Source organism: Bos taurus, chromosome 13 (assembly GCF_002263795.3).
Source record: "Bos taurus isolate L1 Dominette 01449 registration number 42190680 breed Hereford chromosome 13, ARS-UCD2.0, whole genome shotgun sequence".
In the NCBI taxonomy this organism is placed as follows: Eukaryota; Metazoa; Chordata; class Mammalia; order Artiodactyla; family Bovidae; genus Bos; species Bos taurus.
In genome coordinates, this window is record NC_037340.1 from 72,544,631 (window position 1) to 72,564,567 (window position 19,937).

General features: G+C 47.0%; 1 protein-coding gene across 9 annotated transcripts in view; it reads left to right on the plus strand.

Annotated features, from left to right (window-relative positions):
* The window catches only part of TOX2 (TOX high mobility group box family member 2), a 153,377-nt gene that overhangs the window by 130,253 nt on the left and 3,187 nt on the right, over positions 1–19,937 (plus strand). For 8 of the 9 annotated variants that reach the window (XM_025000596.2, XM_025000595.2, NM_001206688.2 and 5 more), the window contains 4 exons: positions 14,868–15,107; positions 17,346–17,573; positions 18,056–18,136; positions 19,172–19,567. In XM_025000596.2, coding sequence (XP_024856364.1) covers positions 14,868–15,107; positions 17,346–17,573; positions 18,056–18,136; positions 19,172–19,567 — 945 coding nt within the window. 9 annotated transcript variants of the gene reach the window in all.

Genomic DNA, 19,937 nt, shown 5'->3' on the forward strand with positions numbered 1-19,937 from the left:
CCTCTCCGAGATGGCCATGTCCAAATCTTGGAAGCCTTTAAATATATTACCTTATACAGCAAAAGGGATTTTGCAGATGTGATTAAGTTTAAACCTTGAGATGGGGAGATTATTCTGGATTATTTGGATGGACCCAGATGGGGAAACAGTGGAAACAGTATCAGACTTTATTTGGGGGGGGCTCCAAAATCACTGCAGAAGGTGATTGCAGCCATTAAATTAAAAGACGCTTACTCCTTGGAAGAAAAGTTATGACCAACCTAGATAGCATATTGAAAAGCAGAGACATTACTTTGCCAACAAAGGTCTGTCTAGTCAAGGCTATGGTTTTTCCAGTGCTCATGTATGGATGCAAGAGTTGGACTGTGAAGAAAGCTGAATGCCGAAGAATTGATGCTTTTGAACTGTGGTGTTGGAGAAGACTCTTGCGAGTCCCTTGGCCTGCAAGGAGATCCAACCAGTCCATCCTAAAGGAGAACAGCCCTGGGTGTTCTTTGGAAGGAATGATGCTAAAGCTGAAACTCCAGTACTTTGGCCACCTCATGCGAAGAGTTGACTCATTGGAAAAGACTCTGATGCTGGGAGGGATTGGGGGCAGGAGGAGAAGGGGACAACAGAGGATGAGATGGTTGGATGGCATCACCGACTCGATGGACATAAGTTTGAGTGAACTCCGCAATATGGTAATGGACAGGGAGGCCTGGCGTGCTGCGATTCATGGGGTCACAAAGAGTCTGACATGACTGAGCGACTGAACTGAACTGAACTGAATGTGGCTCAGAGATTAAAAGCATCTGCCTGCAATGCAGGAGACCTGGGTTCGATCCCTGGTTTGGGAAGATCCCCTGGAGAAGGAAACGACAACCCACTCCAGTATTCTTGCCTGGAGAATCCCATGGACAGAGGAACCTGGTGGGCTACAGTCCACGGGGTCTCAAAGAGTCGGACACTACTGAGCAACTTCACTTCACTTCACTTCAATGATGTAAGCAAGAGTCCTTATAAGAGGCAGGCAGGGGGGTCCAACATTGGGAATAGCTGATGTGACAATGGAAGCAGAGAGAGAAAAGGCCATGTGATGCAAAGCCATGAGCCTAAGAATAAGGACCACATCCATCCTAAAGAAAAACAATCACGGAGACATACCAGCCCTACCCACACCTTGAGCTTCGCCCAGTGAGATGGATCCTGGCCTCCAGAACTGTACAGTAATGAGTTCGTGTTCGTTTGTGGTAATCTGTTACAACAGCGATGGGAAACTGCCTTACAGGGTCTCTGCTGCTTCTCAGAGCCCTGGGACAGCTTTCCTCCAGGAAGGCGGTTCTGCTGTAAATCACAGGACACCCTGGTGGCTGTCAGTACACAGACCTGGCTTCTGACCCACCTCTGCCTGAAGCTCTCATCTGGCAGGCACCATCCCCGCAACTCAGCTCTGCACATCCTAGCCTCTGCTACCCCTTTATCCTCATCTCCTGCTCTTCCCGGGATCTGTGGTCAGCAGGCTGGAGGCCCAGGAGAGTTGGCGGTTTGGCTCTGATGTCCCAGCACTCAGGAGGCAGGCTCCCTCTTCAGTTCAGTTCAGTTCAGTCGTTCAGTTGTGTCCAACTCTTTGTGACTCCGTGGACTGCAGCACGCCAGGCTTCCCTGTCCATCACCAAATACCGGAACTTGCTCAAACTCATGTCCATCGCATTGGTGCCATCCAACCATCTCATCCTCTGTCGTCCCCTTCTCCTCCCACCTTCAATCTTTCCCAGCATCAGGGTCTTTTCCAATGAGTCAGTTCTTTGCATCAGGTGGCCAAAATATTGGAGTTTCAGCTTCAGCATCAGTCCTTCCAATGAATATTCAGGACTAATTTCCTTTAGGATTGTCTGGCTGGATCTCCTTACAGTCCAAGGGACTCTCAGGAGTCTTCTACACCACAGTTCAAAAGCATCAATTCTTCAGCGCTCAGCTTTCTTTATAGTCCAATTCTCACATCCATACATGACTCCTGGAAAAACCATAGCTTTGACTAGATGGACTTTTGTTGGTAAAATAATGTCTCTGCTTTTTAATATGCTGTCTAGGTTGGTCATAGCCTTTCTTCTAAGGAATAAACATCTTTTAATTTCATGGCTGCAGTCACCATCTGCAGTGATTTTGGAGCCCAAGAAAATAAAATCTCTCACTGTTTTCTTTGTTTTCCCATCTCTTTGCCATGAAATGATGGGACCAGATGCCATGATCTTCATTTTCTGAATGTTGAGTTTTAAGCCAGCTTTTTCACTCTCCTCTTTCACTTTCATCAAGAGGCTGTTTAGTTCTTCTCTTTCTGTGATAAGGGTGATATCATCTGCGTATCTGACATTATTGATATTTCTCCTGGTAATCTTGATTCCAGCTTGTGCTTCATCCATCCCAGCATTTTGCATGATGTACTCTGCATATAAGTTAAATAATCAGGGTGACAATATATAGCCTTGATGTACTCCTTTCCCAATTTGGAACCAGTCTGTTGTTCCATGTCCAGTTCTACCTGTTGCTTCTTGACCTGCATACAGATTTCTTAGGAGGTAGATCGGGTGGTCTGGCATTCCCCTGTCTTGAAGAATTTTCCGCAGTTTGTTGTGATTCACACAGTCAAAGGCTTCGGCGTAGACAATAAAGCAGAAATAGATGTTTTTCTGGAACTCTCTTGCTTTTTCGATGATCCAGCAGATGTTGCGATTTGATCTCTGGTTCCTCTGCCTTTTCTAAATCCAGCTTGCTCAGCCTTTTTGTTCTGTTTGAGTCTTCAGTTAATTAGATGATACCCACCCACGTTGTGTGCTGTAGTCCATGGAGTTGCAAAGAGTAGGACACGACTGAGCAACTGAACTGAACTGAATTGAACCCATGTTGGGGAAGGCAGGCTGCTTACTCAATCTGCTGGTTCAGATGTTAATCTCATCCAGAAACACCCTCACAGACACATCCAGGATAATGTTTGGTCAGATGTCTGGGTACGCGGTGAGCCATCACACTGCTCCATGCCTCTGTGCCTTTGCGCATGTGGCAACACCATCCCCCCGCTCTTGTCTTCTGCAGACCTCCTCTCCAGGAGCAGCTCAGAGTCTTTCTTGTGGGAAGGTTTGCTGGCTCTCCAGCCATTGGAGGGGCTCCTCTCTGTCCCCCTCCCTGATCCTCCTACACAACCATGCTATTGCCCCGGTTGAAACTGTGTGGCTACATCTTTGCCTTCCCCATCAGACTGTGCATTCCAGGTAGGGTGTTTTTAGTCCCCTGGTTCTATCCCAGGATCTCAGACATAGCAGCCCTCAGGGCAGGTTTGTTGAATGAATGAGTAACAGGAGGAGGACTAGACAAGTAAAAGGACCACAGAGGCAGTTCTGATGAGGGCAGCTGAAGGCAGAGGCTCAGTCGAGGACATGAAAAAGAGGCTCAAGACAGCCACGGAAGCTCAGAGTCAGAGGACAATGGCCAAAGGTCTCTGCCACTCTTCCAGACCTTTCTGATTTGAAACAGAGGCTGTGATATGAGTCAGACAGAGCAAAAGCCCAGCTGGTGGCCAGGGCAGGGTTAGGCCCGGGGCAGCACACTGAGCAGCTGTGTTCTAGGACACGGCTGAGCAGGAGGGTGAGGTAGTACCTGAAGACACAGGGAACTAGTCAACCCTTAATTCAAATCCCAGCTCTGCCACTTACCACTGTTGACCTCAGGCACTTTACTGAGCCTCAGCTTCCTCCTCTGTAAAATGCTCCTGATAAACACACCTTCCTCCCATGACTGGGTGAGAATGAAATGTAGTCAGGTCAGTGCCTGGCAGATGTTAACTGCCAAATACAGAGTAGTGCTTCTATCACCATTTCTATTTACTTAACAGCATTCAAGGGGTTGGCAATCCATGTCTATAAGTCAAACCTGGCCCTCCACTTGTTTTTATAAATAAAGTTTTATTGAAACGTGGCCGTGCCCATTCGTTGACTTATTGTCTGTGACTGCCTTTTGTGCTATAATGGCAAAATTGAGTACTTGCATCTGGTCCATAGAGCCTAAAATATTTGGTATCTGGCCTTTTACAAAAGAAGTTTCCCAACTCCTTATCTAACAACTATGACAAATATCTTTGAAGCACCAGCCCTGTGCCAGGCCTTGTGCTGTTATTTTTATTGTCATCAGTGCCTCCTCTTGGATTCTTGCATATTTCTCTCATATTCCAGAAACTGCCGTTGCTTCTGCCCTCTTAGCCCAGTTGAGATCCAATTCAAGCTTACACCCTGAGCAAGTCCATGAGGGCATGAAGGAAAGGAAACCTCTCAGGTTGAAGACCTACTATGTGCCAGGTTCTCTACAGTGCTCTCTTTTCATTGGCTCCTTACAGCTGCCCTGTGAGAGCGGGTTCATTACCCTCCACCCGTATTAGAGGTGTTGAGATCTGTGGGTACACTGCAGGGAAGCTAAGCCTGTGTGTCACAACTACTGAGCCCATGCTCTAGGGCCCTCCAGCTGCAACTACTGAAGCCCGAGTGCCCTTGAGCCTGTGCTCTGCAACAAGAGAAGCCACCTCAGTAAGAAACCTGCACACCACAGCTAGAGTAGCCCTGCTCCCCACAACTAGAGAAAACCCTGCGTGCAGCAATGATAACCCAGTGGGGCCAAAAATAAGTAAATAAAATTTAAAAACATAAAAAAAAAAAACATCAGCAAATGCAGTAAAATGATCTCAGTCTTTGAAGACAGCAAGAATTCTGACTTTCCCACTACCTAGCTCTGTGACCTTGGGAAAGTTTCTTACCCTCTCTGGGTTTCAGCATCTTTATTATAAAAGGGAGACAATAGGAGGCTTTATGTCAAAGTTTGTTCATGAAGCTCCTACCACAGTGCCTGGGACATAACACTCACTAACTATGATAGTAAGTATTGGTATTATTATGACTATTCTTACCATCCTCTATGAAGCAGAGATATTAGTATATGTTGGAAAGAGCTCCTCTGAGACTATGAAAGGGATTGTAAAATGATGGTCAGTGGCTTGTTCATTTTCCTTTGGGGTTTGATTGTGCTCAGAAATAAGAAGTTTCCAGACCCTTTGGAGCTGAGGTAGAGGTTTCAATAAGAGAATTAAGCAGAGCCACTGTTGCCTCCAGGAAAAAAAAGAAACTCCCAAGTCCCTGGGCAGAGCGTGAGGTCATATTGAATGACACCTTGTCCCTGCCTTAGAGGAAGCAGGGCGGATGTGCGGTCGTGAATCAGCAGAAAGCGGGAAGGAGACGGGTGTGATTGCTTCTCCCCCTGCTATGTGGGGGTGCCTTCGGCATCGGGGATGCTCTCCGTAGAGACTGCAAATGAAGCTTTGCGGAAAAACACCTTTGTGTCCTGCAGCCCTGAGAATCTATTAAGCCAGGCGAACCTAATTATGTTCACAGCGCCGCCACCTTACCATTTCCTCTGTTTCATCCTTCCGGGAGAGGCTCAGATGTGGCTCCTGGACGTGACCATATGTTTCCATGAGACGAGCAGGAGGCTTGGTTCATTTAGTTACCAGCCATCTCATAAGCGCCAGCTGTGGCCTGGGCCACCTGCTTGGTGCTGGGGAAGCACGTTATATCACTACACATAAGCAGATGCACCCTCCCCACCAGGATGAGCCTTGGGGAAGGCCCAGGTAAAAGTCGTGGCCAAAGGAGGGAGGAGCGGAAAGGTCAGGGAAGGCTTCTCTGAGGAGGTGATGTTTCAGATTAGCCTCGAAGATGATGATACAGAGGAAAGGACCAGTGAGCCATGGGGGAAGCAGTCTCCATTCTAGGAAGAAGACCACATGTCCCAAGAAGCTTTGGGAAGAACCTGGAGAGGTTGGGAGGAAAGAGATGGTGCAGAGGGTGGGGGCATCCTACAAGGGTGGGACCATGCCAGCAGGTCGTGAGGGAGCTACTGGAAGCTTCTGAGAAGGGAAGAGACAATTATACTCCTGAAGGGTCACTCTGGTGGCCAACAGAGCACCTGGGCTTGAGGAAGCCATGCTGGGAGCCAAGAGGAGGGCTGGTGTCTTAATTTGTGACCCCCATTTGGGATCCCCCATAAAGCAGACTCCAACACAAATGTTTGGGTGCACATAGTTTGCTTGGGGGTAATCCCAGGATGCTCTGGGAAGGAAGAAGGGAAGAGGGACAGGAAGGGAAGAAAGCCAAGAAAGGGCAGGGTGGTGAGCTGTGACCACTTGGAATCTTGTTTCGGACCCTCCAGGAAGTGTATGGGATGGAACTTAGAATTGTCCTCTTGAGTGGGGAATGCCGAGATTTTATCCACAAACTGCTGTCCCTCAGGGGTTGAGGGTTACTTCTGGGTTCAGCACTTCCAGTGGACAGAAAACACTCTCAGGAAGGGAGACACAGGAAACCATCAGCAGGTACAATAACCCTTGGACTTGGGCGGGGGGACCTCCAAAGTAGGCCAGGGGCAAATGGGCAGGCCCCTCACAGCATCTGCTGTAGTTGATTAGGACAAAAGGCAATGGTTTTCCAACCTGTTGGGCAGACCAGGGTGAATTCTGGTTGGGGAAAGTGTCCTGGGAGCTGATGGAGAATTCTAGAATGTGTGGAGGTATTGACATTGTCTGACCATTTCTGTGTACTGTTCCTCGGAGCTCACCTTTTTTCCTTCCAAATTCTAAAATTGGCTTTAACCAAAACACTTTCTTAGGCAGGATATGGGAATTTGGAATCATCTCTGGGAAATGCCCCCTATTTGTAGGCATCCATGCAGAAGCCACGACTCACCCAGGGGGCCTGGAAGAAAGGAGGGAAAGTCAGATAAAGCTAAAGGAATGCCAGTGTTGAAGGAGTGGGCTGGAAAAGACCAGAAAGGAGCAACTGGTTAGGTAGTTGGGCAACCAGGAGCCAGGCCCTGGACAGAGGGAAGAGGGCTGCCTGGAGAGGCAGCAGTTCTTGGAGTCAGGGACTGAGGGGTGTCTTTGGGGAAGGTGTCATAGCTTAGAGAGAAAGTACAATGGTCTGAGGAAACCCAGCTCCACCTGCAGTAACTGTGTGATCATGGGCAAGTCTCTGAACCTGTCTGAGTCTTGACTTTAGTGGGGATAATGATATTATCCACCTTATTTGATGATTAAATGGGCCATAGATGGAAAAGCTTAGCACTGCTTCTGGCACATATTAAATGCTTAACAGAAGTTTCTCCTCTTCTTCCTCTGATGAGGCCAGTAGTGAGGAAGATGAAGATGATTAAGTGGTATTGGTAGTAATGAGGGTACCAAATGACCAGCTGCTGGTGGGAGGGGAGGGCCTAGTGACAGTGAGGAAGCTGACTGTTCTGGGGAAAGTTGGGGCAGAAGTCCTTAGGAGCCTTGGAAATAAGGGAGATTTTCAGTTAAAGATGGGAAAGAAGTGAGCGTGATTCAATGCCAGTGAGATGCTGCCGCAGAAAGGGTAGACCAGTTGACCAGATGGAGGATGCCTTAGGCCTGAGACAAGGATTCTTGTGTGTGTTGTTTACTGAAGGAGAGGAATCAGGATCCACAGAGTAAAAACTTCAGCACACTTGCACCACAGAAGGTGTTTTTAGGCCTTTATTATATTTTTATAAGTCTCATGCATTTTGGGATTCCCTAGTGGCTCAGGTGGTAAAGAATCTGTCTGCAATGCAGGAGACCCAAATTCCATCCCTGGGTCGGGAAGATCCCCTGGAGAAGGGAATGGCTACCCACTCCAGTATTCTGGCCTGGAAAATTCTATGGATTGATGAGCCTGGTGGGCTATAGTCCATGGGATCATGAAGAATTGGATACAATTAAAAGTCTCTATTCAGATCCTATATAAACACTTTTTAGTGATGTTTTACGTCTTGAATGCCTACGTAAAGCTATTCTTCTGTGTGCGTCCTTCTGAAACTCTTCACTCAGTATTGGTTTGAGTTCATTGTCATTGGTAGGTGTGCCTCCACGCCATTTGCTTGAACTCTGTACAGAATTACATTGTGTGAATACATCACAAATTTCCACCATTTCCCAACTAGCAAACATTCAAATTATTTCCAATTTTTCTGAAGTTAAAAGATGCCATAACAAACTTTGTTGTAGTGTGTAATTTTTGAAAGTTAATATCATAACTCTCATATAAATATAAAATGAAACATCAGATTATTTAATTTATTCATTAATGAAGAAGCCAGTAAAATATTATAATCAGCTCAAAGGAGAATCTGATGAATAAGTACATATATAGGCAATCAAGAGTGTTGAAATAAGATTTCTAATAATTGCAAAACTGATTGATATCTATAGAGCAAGAATATAATGTTCAGGTTCTTCTTTTCTACATGGTAAGATCAATTAGTACCTCTATGAGACAACATTTTTTGCCTTTTTATACACAAGAGTCAGTTGCATTTCACCTCATACCCATTAGGATGGTTACTATCAAAAAAATAAATAAGGGAGAGAGAGAGAAAACAAGTGTTGGCAAGGACGTGGAAAAACTAGAACACTTGTTCACTATTTGTAGGAATATAAAATTGTGCAAGCCCTTAGGATAACAATATGGCAGTTCCTCAAAAATTAAAAATAGAATCACTATATGAGCCAACAATTCTGTTTCTGGGTATATATCCAAAAGAATTGATAACAGGGTCTTGAAGAGGTATTTGGACATCCACGTTCATAGCAGCATTATTCACAATGGCCAAAATGCAGAAGCACCCGAGTGTCCATCAATAGATGAATGGATAAACAAAATGCAGTATATGCATACAATGGAATTTTATTTAGCCTTTAAAAGGAAGGAAAGTCTGATGTATACTACAACATGGATGACCATTAGCATATTATGCTAAGTGAAATAAGCCAGTCACAAAAGAAAATGAACTGTATGATTCCACTTCAGGAGGTACCTAGTGTAATCAAATTCATAGAATAGTAGTCAAATTTCATAGAAGTAAAATAATGGCTGCCACGGACTTCAGGGAGGAAGGAATCAGGAAGTTATGGCTTAACAGATACAGAGTCTCAGATTTGCAAGATGAAAAGAGCTCTGGAGATGGATTGTAGTGACAGTAATACAGCAATGTGACTATACTGAATGCCACTGAACTCTGTACTTCAAAGTCGTTAAGATGATAAATCTTATCCTACATGTGGGTTTCTGTGCTCAGTCATGTCCGACTCCTCTGTCCATGGGATTTTCCAGGTGAGAATACTGGAGTGGGTTGCCACTTCCTTCTCCAAGGGATCTTTCCCAACCCAGGGATCAAACTCAGGTCTCTTGCAAATGGTTTCTTTACTGCTGAGCCACTGGGGAATCCTATGTGTATTTTACCACAATTTCTTTAAAAAATCAATGATAAAAAATAAGCACTAATTTCATTTTTGTACAGCTTACAAAGTTGTAAAATAGGGACTTCCCTGGTGGTCCAGTAGTTAAGACTTCACACTTCCAACACAGGGGGTTGTGTGCAAGTGGGGTTGCGGGTTTGACTCCTGGTCGGTGAGCTAAGATCCCACATGCATTGTAGACAGAAAACAAATAAAATAAAATAAAAACACCTTTTAAAAAAAAAGGCAAGGGGGATTTTCCTGGTGGTCCAGTGGCTTAGACTCCACACTCCCAGTGCAGGGGGCCTGGGTTCAATCCCTGTCAGGGAACTAGATCCCACATGCCACAATGAAGAGTTTAGATGAACTAAAGATCCCACGTGTCACAACTAAATTTGTGAAACAGCAAATAGCCTGTGTGCATGCTCAGTCACTCAGCCGTGTCTGACTCTGCGACCCTATGGACTGTGGCCTGCCAGGCTCCTTGTCTGTGGCATTCTCCAGGCAAGAATACTGGAATGGGTTGCTGTGCCCTCCTCCAGGGGATCTTCCCCACCCAGGGACTGAACCCATGTCTCTTATGTCTCCTGCATTGGCAGGCAGGTTCTTTACCACTAGCTCAACCTGGGAAGCCCATAGCCTAGTCAAAGACAAAAGTATACATTCCTGTAGAAACAGATGACCCTGAGCCAACACCTAGGATGCCATTGAAAGGGCATTCATTTGCCCATTTCAAAGTCTTTCAAATTTTCTGCAGTATATATGTGTTCTTGTGTATGTGGGAAAGCTCTTTATATCTTAATGTAGATTTGCTAGATTATAGGATATGTATCATCCGATTGCTTCCTAAAGTGTGTGTCTTACCAGTTTACACCCCCACCAGTAGTACAAACAGAAACCCAGATGTCCAGGAAACAAATGAAAAGATGTCTGACTTCTCTAGTAAAGAGGGCAGTGCAAATTAGAACAACTTTGGGAGCATTTCAGACTTAGAAAATTTGCAAAAATTCAAAGTCTGCCATTACCAAGTGTTGGTCATATATTAAATTCCTGAGTCAGGAATATCTGGTTGAAGAATTCTAAAGCAGGCACCAGGAAGAAAAAAAGAAAGAAAGAAACAGACGACAAGCCCTAAACACAGAGCCCCAAGGCTAATTTGCCCTTGAAGAAATAATGTCAGGCCCTTGTTTAAAATTCATGGAAAGAAAGGTGTGTACATGTTGGGATGGAAAAGGGGTGCTTAGAGAATAGATATTAAAGGCTACTCTTTTTTAAAAGTGTTTAAAATTTTTCCCAGCTTTATTGAGATATTATTGAGATTTAGCATATTTAAGTTTAAGGGATACAGCTTGATGATTTGATGCATGTATATGAAGTGAAGTGAAGTGAAAATCACTCAATTGTGTCCAACTCTTTGCAACCCCATGGACTATACAGCCCATGGAATTCTCGCCTTTCCCTTCTGCCCGGGGATCTTCCCAACCCATGGATCAAATCCAGGTCTTCCACATTGCAGGCGGATTCTTTACCAACCGAGCCACCAGGGAATGTGAAATAATTACCACAATAAATGTGTGTGTGTGTGTGTGTGTGTGTGGTGATAACTTTTAGGATCTAGTATTTTAACAGCTTTTAACTATATAATTGGAGAAGGCAATGGCACCCCACTCCAGTACTCTTGCCTGGAAAGTCCCATGGATGGAGGAGCCTGGAAGGCTGCAGTCCATGGGGTCGCTGAGGGTCGGACATGACTGAGCGACTTCACTTTCACTTTTCACTTTCATGCATTGGAGAAGGAAATGGCAACCCACTCCAGTGTTCTTGCCTGGAGAATCCCAGGGATGGGGGAGCCTGGTGGGCTGGCGTCTATGGGGTCACACAGAGTCGGACACGAGTATTGTTAATTATAATCACCATACTGTACATGTGGTCCGCAGAATTTATTCATTATATAGCTAGAAATTTTAACTTTTGAAAACCTTCACCCATTTCCCCCAACCCTCTGGCAACCACGTTCTACTGTGTGTGTGTGTGTGTGTGTGTGTGTGTGTGTGTGTGTGCGCGCGCGCGCGCGCGCACGCTTAATCTCTCAGTGGTGTTCGACTCTTTGTGACCCCATGGATTGTAACCCGCCAGGCTCCTCTGTCCATGGAATTTTCCAACAAGAATACTGGAGTGGGTTGCCATTTTCTACTCCAGGGGATCTTCCCAACCCAGGGCTTGAACCCATATCTCTTATGTGTACCTGCACTGGCAGGCAGGTTCTTACCAACTGAGCCAGCCACGTGGGAGTAAGAACACAAAGGATTTGTCTTTCTCTGTCTCGCTCATCTCCCTCAGCATAATGCCCTCAAGGCCTGTCCACATTGCCACAGAAGGCAGGGTTTCCTTCTTTTCTGTGGCTGAACAACATTGTAAGATGTAAAAACCAATATCAGATTCCCAAAACAAAAGCTTCAAAGAAAGATTTTGATGGAAGCAGAAAAGTTATTGGCAACTTAGACAAACGAAGGGGCTTCCCTGATAGCTCAGTTGGTAAAGAATCCGCCTGCAACACTGGAGACCCCAGTTCGATTCCTGGGTCAGGAAGATCCACTGGAGAATGGATAGGCTACCCACTCTAGTATTCTTGGGCTTCCCTTGTGGCTCAACTGGTAAAGAATCCGCCTGCACTGCGGGAGACCTGGGTTCAATCCCTGGGTTGGGAAGATACCCTGGAGAAGGGAAAGGCTACCCACTCCAGTATTCTGGCCTGGAGAATTCCATGGACTGCATAACCCATGGGGTCACAAATAGTCAGACACAACTGAGCGACTTCTATTTTCACTTTAGACAAACCAAAGGAATCGAAATAATCATCACTGACAGGACAGAGAAATGTTACACTATTAATCTGCAAACACAGCTCCAAATACTGTGAAAATACACAAAATTTAAACATCTTTGGGGGGGTGGGAAGAATTTGGAGATTGAGATTGACATATATCACTACTATGTATGAAATAGATGGTTCATGAGAACTTGCTGTGTAACCCAGGGAACTCTACTCAGTGCTCTGTGGTGACCTAAATGGGAAGGGAATCTTGAAAACAGTGGATATATTATACATGTATACGTATAACTGATCTCAGTTTGCTCCACAACAGAAACTAACACAGCAATGTAAAGCAACTATACTCCAATAGAAAGCAGGGACTCAAACAGATATGTGTACCACAGTGTTCAAAGCAGCATCATTTACAATAAGTAGAAACAACCCAAATGGATGATAAATGAGTGGATAAAGAAAATAGTATATTCATGCTTATGTGTGTGCTCAGTCACTTCAGTCATGTCCAGCTCTTTGCCACCCTATGGACTGTAGCCCCCAAGGCTCCTCTGTCCATGGGATTCTCCAGGCAGCAGTACTGGAGTGGGTTGCCATGCCCCTCGAGGGGCTCTTCCCAACCCAGGGATTGAACCTGTGTCTCCTGTGCCTCCTGCCTTGCAGGTGGGTTTTTTACCCACTGAGCCACCTGAGAAGTCCAGTATATTCATGCAAGGGAATTAGTATTCAGTCTTTAAAAGGGAGGAAATTTTGACTCATGGGAGAACATGAGTCAGCCTTGAAAACATTATGCCAACTGGAATACTGTTGTGGTTTAGTTGCTAAGTCGTGTCCAACTCTTTGCGACCCCATAGACTGTAGCTCCCTAGGCTCCTCTATGGGATTTCCCAGGCAAGAGTACTGAGGTGGATTGCTATTTCCTTCTCCAGGAAATCTTCCCGACCCAGGGGCTGAACCCATGTCTCCTGCTTGACAGGCAGATTCTTTACCACTGAGCCACCTGGGAAGCCTCTGAGTGGAATAAACCAGACACAAAAGGACAAATACTGTATGATTCTACTTAAGTGAAGTACCTGGACTAGTCAAGCTCATAGAGACAGAGAGTAGAAGGGTGGTTGCCAGGGGCAGAATGAGCAGGAATGGGGGGAGGGGTATTGAAGGGGTACCGAGCTTTAGTTTTGCCAGATGAAAAAAGTTCTGTGGTTGGATGGTGGTGATGGTTGTATGAATGGACTTGATGCCACTGAACTGTAGACTTAAAAATAGTTAAAATGTAAGTTTCACATTATGCATGTTTTACTACAATAAAAAAAGAATGTTAAAAAATAAGCATGTTTGGGTCCCCAAGGAAACCAGAATAAATTCTCTAAAGTACAAATGGTACAGATTATATTCTTTGATCACTTTTGTTATAAGAAATGAATAGCAGAAAGGAAAGAAACAACAAAAAATTTTAACCTCAGAAGTTCCAAAAGTCTTCTTAAACATCGGTTCCATGAGAGAGGAAATTAAAAATAAAATTTAGGAATAAGTATATCAAAAAGGATAATAATGAAAATCTCATGAGATGAAGTCTGGGAAAAGCTAAGGTCATGTTCAGAGGGAAATTCATAGCATGAAACATATTTCTAAACATTGAGGATGAAAATAATGAATTGAAAATGTGACTCAGAATTGAGGGGGAAGCAACACCAACCAAACTGCAAAAGCAGAAGAGATTAATAAATATAAAAGAATTAGATAAAGATACTATAAAGAGATGAATAAAGATAAAGAATTAGAAAGCAGAGAAAGAGTAGACCTGATGAACAGATTTGAGATTTGATTATTTTAAGGAGGAAAAAAAACAATCCCACAAAATAAAATAGAAAACTGAAGAACTTCTCCAATAAAAAGGAAAAGGAAAACACAGATACTAGATATTAGAAATTAGAATTTGACCACAAATTTAAAGGAAATAAAAATAACTATAAGAATATGTAAATTGGTATGCTTCACTGAACAGTGTGTGTGTACCTATATACATGTATAATTTTTAGGTGAAAAATACACACTGTTCTAAATATGATTAGTACGAGAAGTGCCTGTATGTAAAACTCAGTAGTTTTCTTTATATTCCAAAAATAACCAGTTAGAAAATATCCTGGGGAATAGATAGTAAGAACACTACTGACCTATGGTGGCGGGGGGAAAGTGCAAATGTTCTTAAGGGATTTATTTATTTTTTGTATTTAACAAACCCTTATACAGTATAGGGCTTACCGTGTGCCAGGCATATTTAATCCTTAACACCCCTAGAAGGTAGGTTTAATCATTATCCACATTTTTCAGATGTAGAGACTGAGGCACAGAGAGGCTAAGTAACTTTGCCAAAGTCACCCAGTGTACAAGTGGAACCAGATTTCAAAGTGCAGGCGGCTTCCAGCATCTCTGCTCTTTGCTGTTATGCTGTACAGGGAATAAATGCAAAGATATACCGTGTTTCAGGAGAGAAGATGCAATATCATCAAATAACTTATTCACAACTGAAGTGGGCTTTCTCACGAGGGCTGAGATGCTGACCGGCCAGCCGTCCAGCGTGACTGTCAGCAGAATGGCGCCCCCCAGGGGTGCACCGAATCACGCAGGGGTCCCTGAGGAAGCCACAGGTCAGAGCAGACAGCCTCCTCTGAGTCTGACAATGCTGATGTGCTGGCCCTTTCTAACTCAGCAAGCAATCTCCTCCTTTCTTAGATCCAGGAGATGGTCCACTCGGAGGTTGCTGCTTATGACTCGGGCCGACCAGGGCCCCTGCTGGGCCGCCCAGCGATGCTGGCCAGCCACATGAGCGCCCTCAGCCAGTCCCAGCTCATTTCTCAGATGGGCATCCGGAGCGGCATCGCCCACAGCTCCCCGTCACCCCCAGGGAGCAAGTCAGCGACCCCCTCTCCCTCCAGTTCAACTCAGGAGGAGGAGTCGGAGGCACATTTCAAGGTACGTGGGGATGGAGATGCAAAGGCTTCAGATGCCTTAGAACGCCTTCCCGTCAGCAAGGGACAGGCCCTGTGGGAAAATGGGCATCACCTACCTCTAGAAAAGACTACAAGAGTATAACTATCCCCTTTGTCGGAAAACAAGGAAAATTCTGGAAAAACGTGATGACGTCTTATTCCTCAATGGCCAGAGGATCATTTTGGTGGCATTGATGGCAATGGCAAGATCCTCAGGGCCACATCTTGTGGCCACTCTGACCTTTCAGGAGGACCACAGAGATGTGTGGTCCAGCACGGGGCACCTCTGGGCATCACTGTGAGAGGGAGCATTAAAAACAACCCCCCCACTGCGGACATGACCCCTGCAGATCCCTGGAACCAGGGGTTGTCCTGCTTCTTCAAGAACATTCCAGGGAATGAGAACTCACCACCTGTCCAGCTCCTGAGCTTTCTTTGCACTGACCCCAAGCCTCCCTCCCTGTCAAAGAGCATCTTGTTTTACTGGAGCAGGAAACAGAGACCCATCAAAGCCAAGGATGCCTGTGCTTGCCCGGAATCTCCCACAATGCCTCTCCCACAGTCTCTCCTTGAGCCACTGGTAAAATCAAGACTTGCTCCCTCCCACAATGTCTGCCTCCCTTTCTTCTTCATAAGGGCCTCTCACTTCTTTCCACGTGGTGTCCCTGAAGAGGCCTGGGGCAGTAATTGTGGCATCCATCAGAGACCCTGACCTCCTAGCTGGGGTGGGCACATCTGGATCCTGGTCCAGCTTCATCCTCAGGGTAACTTGATCACTACTGTAGTCCAGGCAGGAGGTACTTTTAATTTAATTTGTATTTAACAAATCCTTCTAAAACACTTGCATGGGGCAGATACTATTCTAAGGACATGACAGGTATTAATCCATATAATCTTTATCACAACCCCATGTAGTAGGTGGCTTTATTATCTCTGATTGCCACGTGGGGAAACTGAGGCACAGAGAGGTCAAGTGACTTATCAGGTGTCACTGAACCAGGATTTAAACGAAGGTGGTTGTAGTCTGGCTCTAGCACACGTACTCTAAACCACCCGCAACGCCCCATCTGCTCGGCAGACAGAACTGAGGCTTGGAGAGGTGGGTGACCGCAGAGAAACACTCAAGAATAGGACTGATGTGGCCACAGACTGCCCCTCACTGTCCCTCAGACCCACAGACCTGAGTCTGGCCCGTGGTTTCCTTATCAGTTTACGATATTACCCTCATTTTCTTGGAGCATTAGAGCCACAGTCTTCATGGCAGGATCCATGGCCTTTGGCCAAAATCCCTGGTCCTTGGGTGGCCTGGGAGTCCTAGTCGGTGGGGGACGTGCCCACCCCCTCCATCCTGGAAGCCAGGTGCCCACAGTACTGAGATCCTGGAGTCTGACTGCATCAGAGGCCAGGTATCCAGGGTGAGGTCACCCTGCTGACAGTTACATTAACCTCTCTCCCATCCAGCAACTTCAAAGAGGGTCAGAGGGACTAAGCCACCTGCCCCAAGTCGCAGAGCTGAAATGTGGTGGAAGAGACCGGTCTCATTCAATCAAGAATAATCTTTGGGGATTATTTGTGATCACAAGAAGGGAGAGGTGTTAAGAAAAGATATATATATATCCAAAACTTGGAAATAGTCCAAAAACAGATAACTGCACAGTCTTTCAATGTATATCACTGCCTTATCGAACAGGCTCAAGAATTATCTGATGATTCTCTGGGAGATTATACTTTCCTTTTGATTCCTCCCTCATTATTGATGGGGGCTTTTACGTTCTGTAAAGGAAGATGTTAACTTGGGGTGAGGGCAAAGTGATGAAGAGGTAAGCAATTTTTGTTCGATTGCAAGGCAAATTAATTTTTCCCTGTAGAGACACAAATGACTTCTGTGCAGCAGAAAAGACTAAAGGCTCAGAGGTGATGGTTTTATTGCTCTATAGGGCAGTAACTTGTTTCTTTCTCTTGTGTTTTTTTGAATGAACTTTACCATCATTCTGAATGAAAAACCCAGGGCTCGTACCCAGGGCATGTGTGCTCATTCGCTTGTGTGTGATTTATGTGTGTGTGTATATTCAAGCCCAGCGGGTGGCCAGGGCATTGCCAATGTGTGAGGAGGGCTGGGCAAGCTGGGAAAAGCTAAGGAAGATCCAGCTCGGCCTAGGCTGGGTCGGTTAGCTGGAGGTCCTGGGCTTCTCTGGTTTTCTAACTCCCCTCACCCGGGCAGATGTCGGGAGAAAAGAGACCTTCAGCCGATCCTGGCAAAAAGGCCAAGAACCCAAAGAAGAAGAAGAAGAAGGATCCCAATGAGCCACAGAAACCTGTGTCAGCCTACGCACTCTTCTTCAGAGACACTCAGGCTGCCATCAAGGGACAGAACCCCAGCGCGACCTTCGGGGATGTGTCCAAAATCGTGGCCTCCATGTGGGACAGCTTGGGAGAGGAGCAGAAGCAGGTGAGCCCCCATCCCTTTCTGGGCCGTCCCTCAAGGCTCTGTAGTCAGACTTGGAAGGTCTGGAACCAGGTCCAGCCTCTGGAACTAGGGGAACTAGCCTCTGCCCAGCCTCTGCTGAGGACTCTACTGGGCTCACTTCGCCCATCTGTAAACTGGGGAGGTAGGCCCGGTCCCATTTGGCTGTTCTGTAGCTGTGTTCACTAGCGACTTGGTTAAGTGGGGGAGGAAACTGGACCTCTGCTGCCTCGTCTGTTAAATGGGAACAAGCATCTCCAGCCATCGTGTGCCTCCAACTCTGAAAGTCTGGGGTCCAGGTCACAGCTTTCCTACCCACTGGCTGTAAGCCTGTGGCTTCACCTCAAGGGCCTGCGGGGGGGATAGAAGCAGACCTAGCTCAGAGGTTAACGCCAGTTACCAGCCCTATGAGCTCAGGCTGACCACCTGACCTCTCCCCGATATCACCCACATCTTGGATCTTTCAGGCCTACAAGAGGAAGACCGAAGCAGCGAAGAAGGAGTATCTGAAGGCTCTGGCAGCCTACAGGGCCAGCCTCGTTTCCAAGGTAACATCTGGGATCCCTAAGCCCAGCCCTTGAGGAATAGAGCAAGAACCAAAGTCCATGGGAATGGTCAACACCACAGGTCTTGAAAGGGATGGATAAGACCAATGTGGTCCCTTCTCTGGGCTTCCCAGGTGGCACTAGTGGTAAAGAATCTACCTGCCAATGCAGGAGACATAAGAGACCTGGGTTCAGTCCCTGGGTGGGGAAGATCCCCTGGAGGAGGGCATGGCAACCCACTCCAGTATTCTTGCCTGGAGAATCCCCATGGACAGAGGAGCCTGGAGAGCTATAGTCCATAGAGTCGCACAGAGTCGGACTCAACTGAACCGCTTAGCACACACGCATGCGGTCCCTTCTCCAGGGTACCTCCTGTGTGCCAGCTCATGCTGCGTACTTTACACACATCTCATTTCACATGATTCTTCCAACAAGAACCCAGTACACAGGAGTTAAGCAACTTGCCTGGAAGTATCCAGTCTGTTAAATGGCTGTACTAGGATTCAAACCCAGTTTGCCTGTCTTCAAAACTGGCCTTTACTCCTGTCCTACGCTCAGCCTTCTCTGTTGACACCAGTATCACAGGAGGCTCAGCATGGTGGCGGTTGCGTGGTCCAAGCCCGGGAGGGAGGTGGTCTGGCACCTGCTACAGAGGACATGGTTTCTGAATTGGGCCAGAAAGGGCCAAGCAAAGAGGGTGTCCCAAATCAAGGGAACAGCCAATGCAAAGGCACAGAGGCTGGGAGAAGCCCACAGAGAGGATAATCCAGCTGGGCGATGCTCATGCCTCGGGCCAGGCTGAGGAGCATGGGTTCGCCCGTGGACAGGGGAACCCCCAGGGATTAAAATATGGGGTGGTCGGATGGTCAGAGCCAAGGGTGGTGGGTCCTGAGTGATCTCTCGTGAGTCCCCTGCTCTCCCCTGAGGGACGTGAGAGCCAGCCAGTGGGTTACAAAACCATGTGGGTCTCGTGGCCCAAGTTCCAGCTTATCCACGTTGGTTCCGGCTTATCCAGATTGGTGTCTGTTTCCCTTCCAGAGCTCCCCTGACCAGGGTGAGACCAAGAGTGCTCAGGCGAACCCGCCGGCCAAGATGCTACCCCCCAAGCAGCCCATGTACGCCATGCCGGGCCTGGCCTCCTTTCTGACCCCGTCTGACCTGCAGGCCTTCCGCAGCGGGGCCTCCCCCGCCAGCCTCGCCCGGACGCTGGGCTCCAAGTCGCTGCTGCCCAGCCTCAGTGCCTCCCCACCGCCACCGCCCTCCTTCCCTCTCAGCACACCCCTGCACCAGCAGCTGCCGCTGCCACCCCACGCCCAGGGCACCCTCCTCAGCCCACCTGTCAGCATGTCCCCAGCCCCCCAGCCTCCGGTCCTGCCCGCTCCCATGGCACTCCAGGTGCAGCTGGCCGTGAGCCCCTCACCTCCAGGGCCACAGGTAAGCAGGACCCAGCGAGAATGCGCTCCTGAGGAACCCCCTTGTGGAAAGGGAAGGCAGCTTGGGATTCCAAATACTGGCCCTGCCACTCACGGCCTGTGAAACCTCAGCCTTGGCACTTTATCCCTCTGAGCCTCAGTGACCACATCTGTGAAATGGGATGAGTACACCTGGCCTGAGATGCACTGGCTGCAGAGAACAGCTGGCAGGTTCCCAGGCAGATTCTTCAGATTCCTAGGGTATCCCAGGCCCTCCTCTCTCAGCTTCTGTCCATTCCTGCTCTCTGGCCAGAGAGGCTAAGGCCACTGAGCCTTAGCTCCTGGCTCTCCCCAAAGCCTCTGAAGCCTGATCCCTGCTAATTGCTCCATGG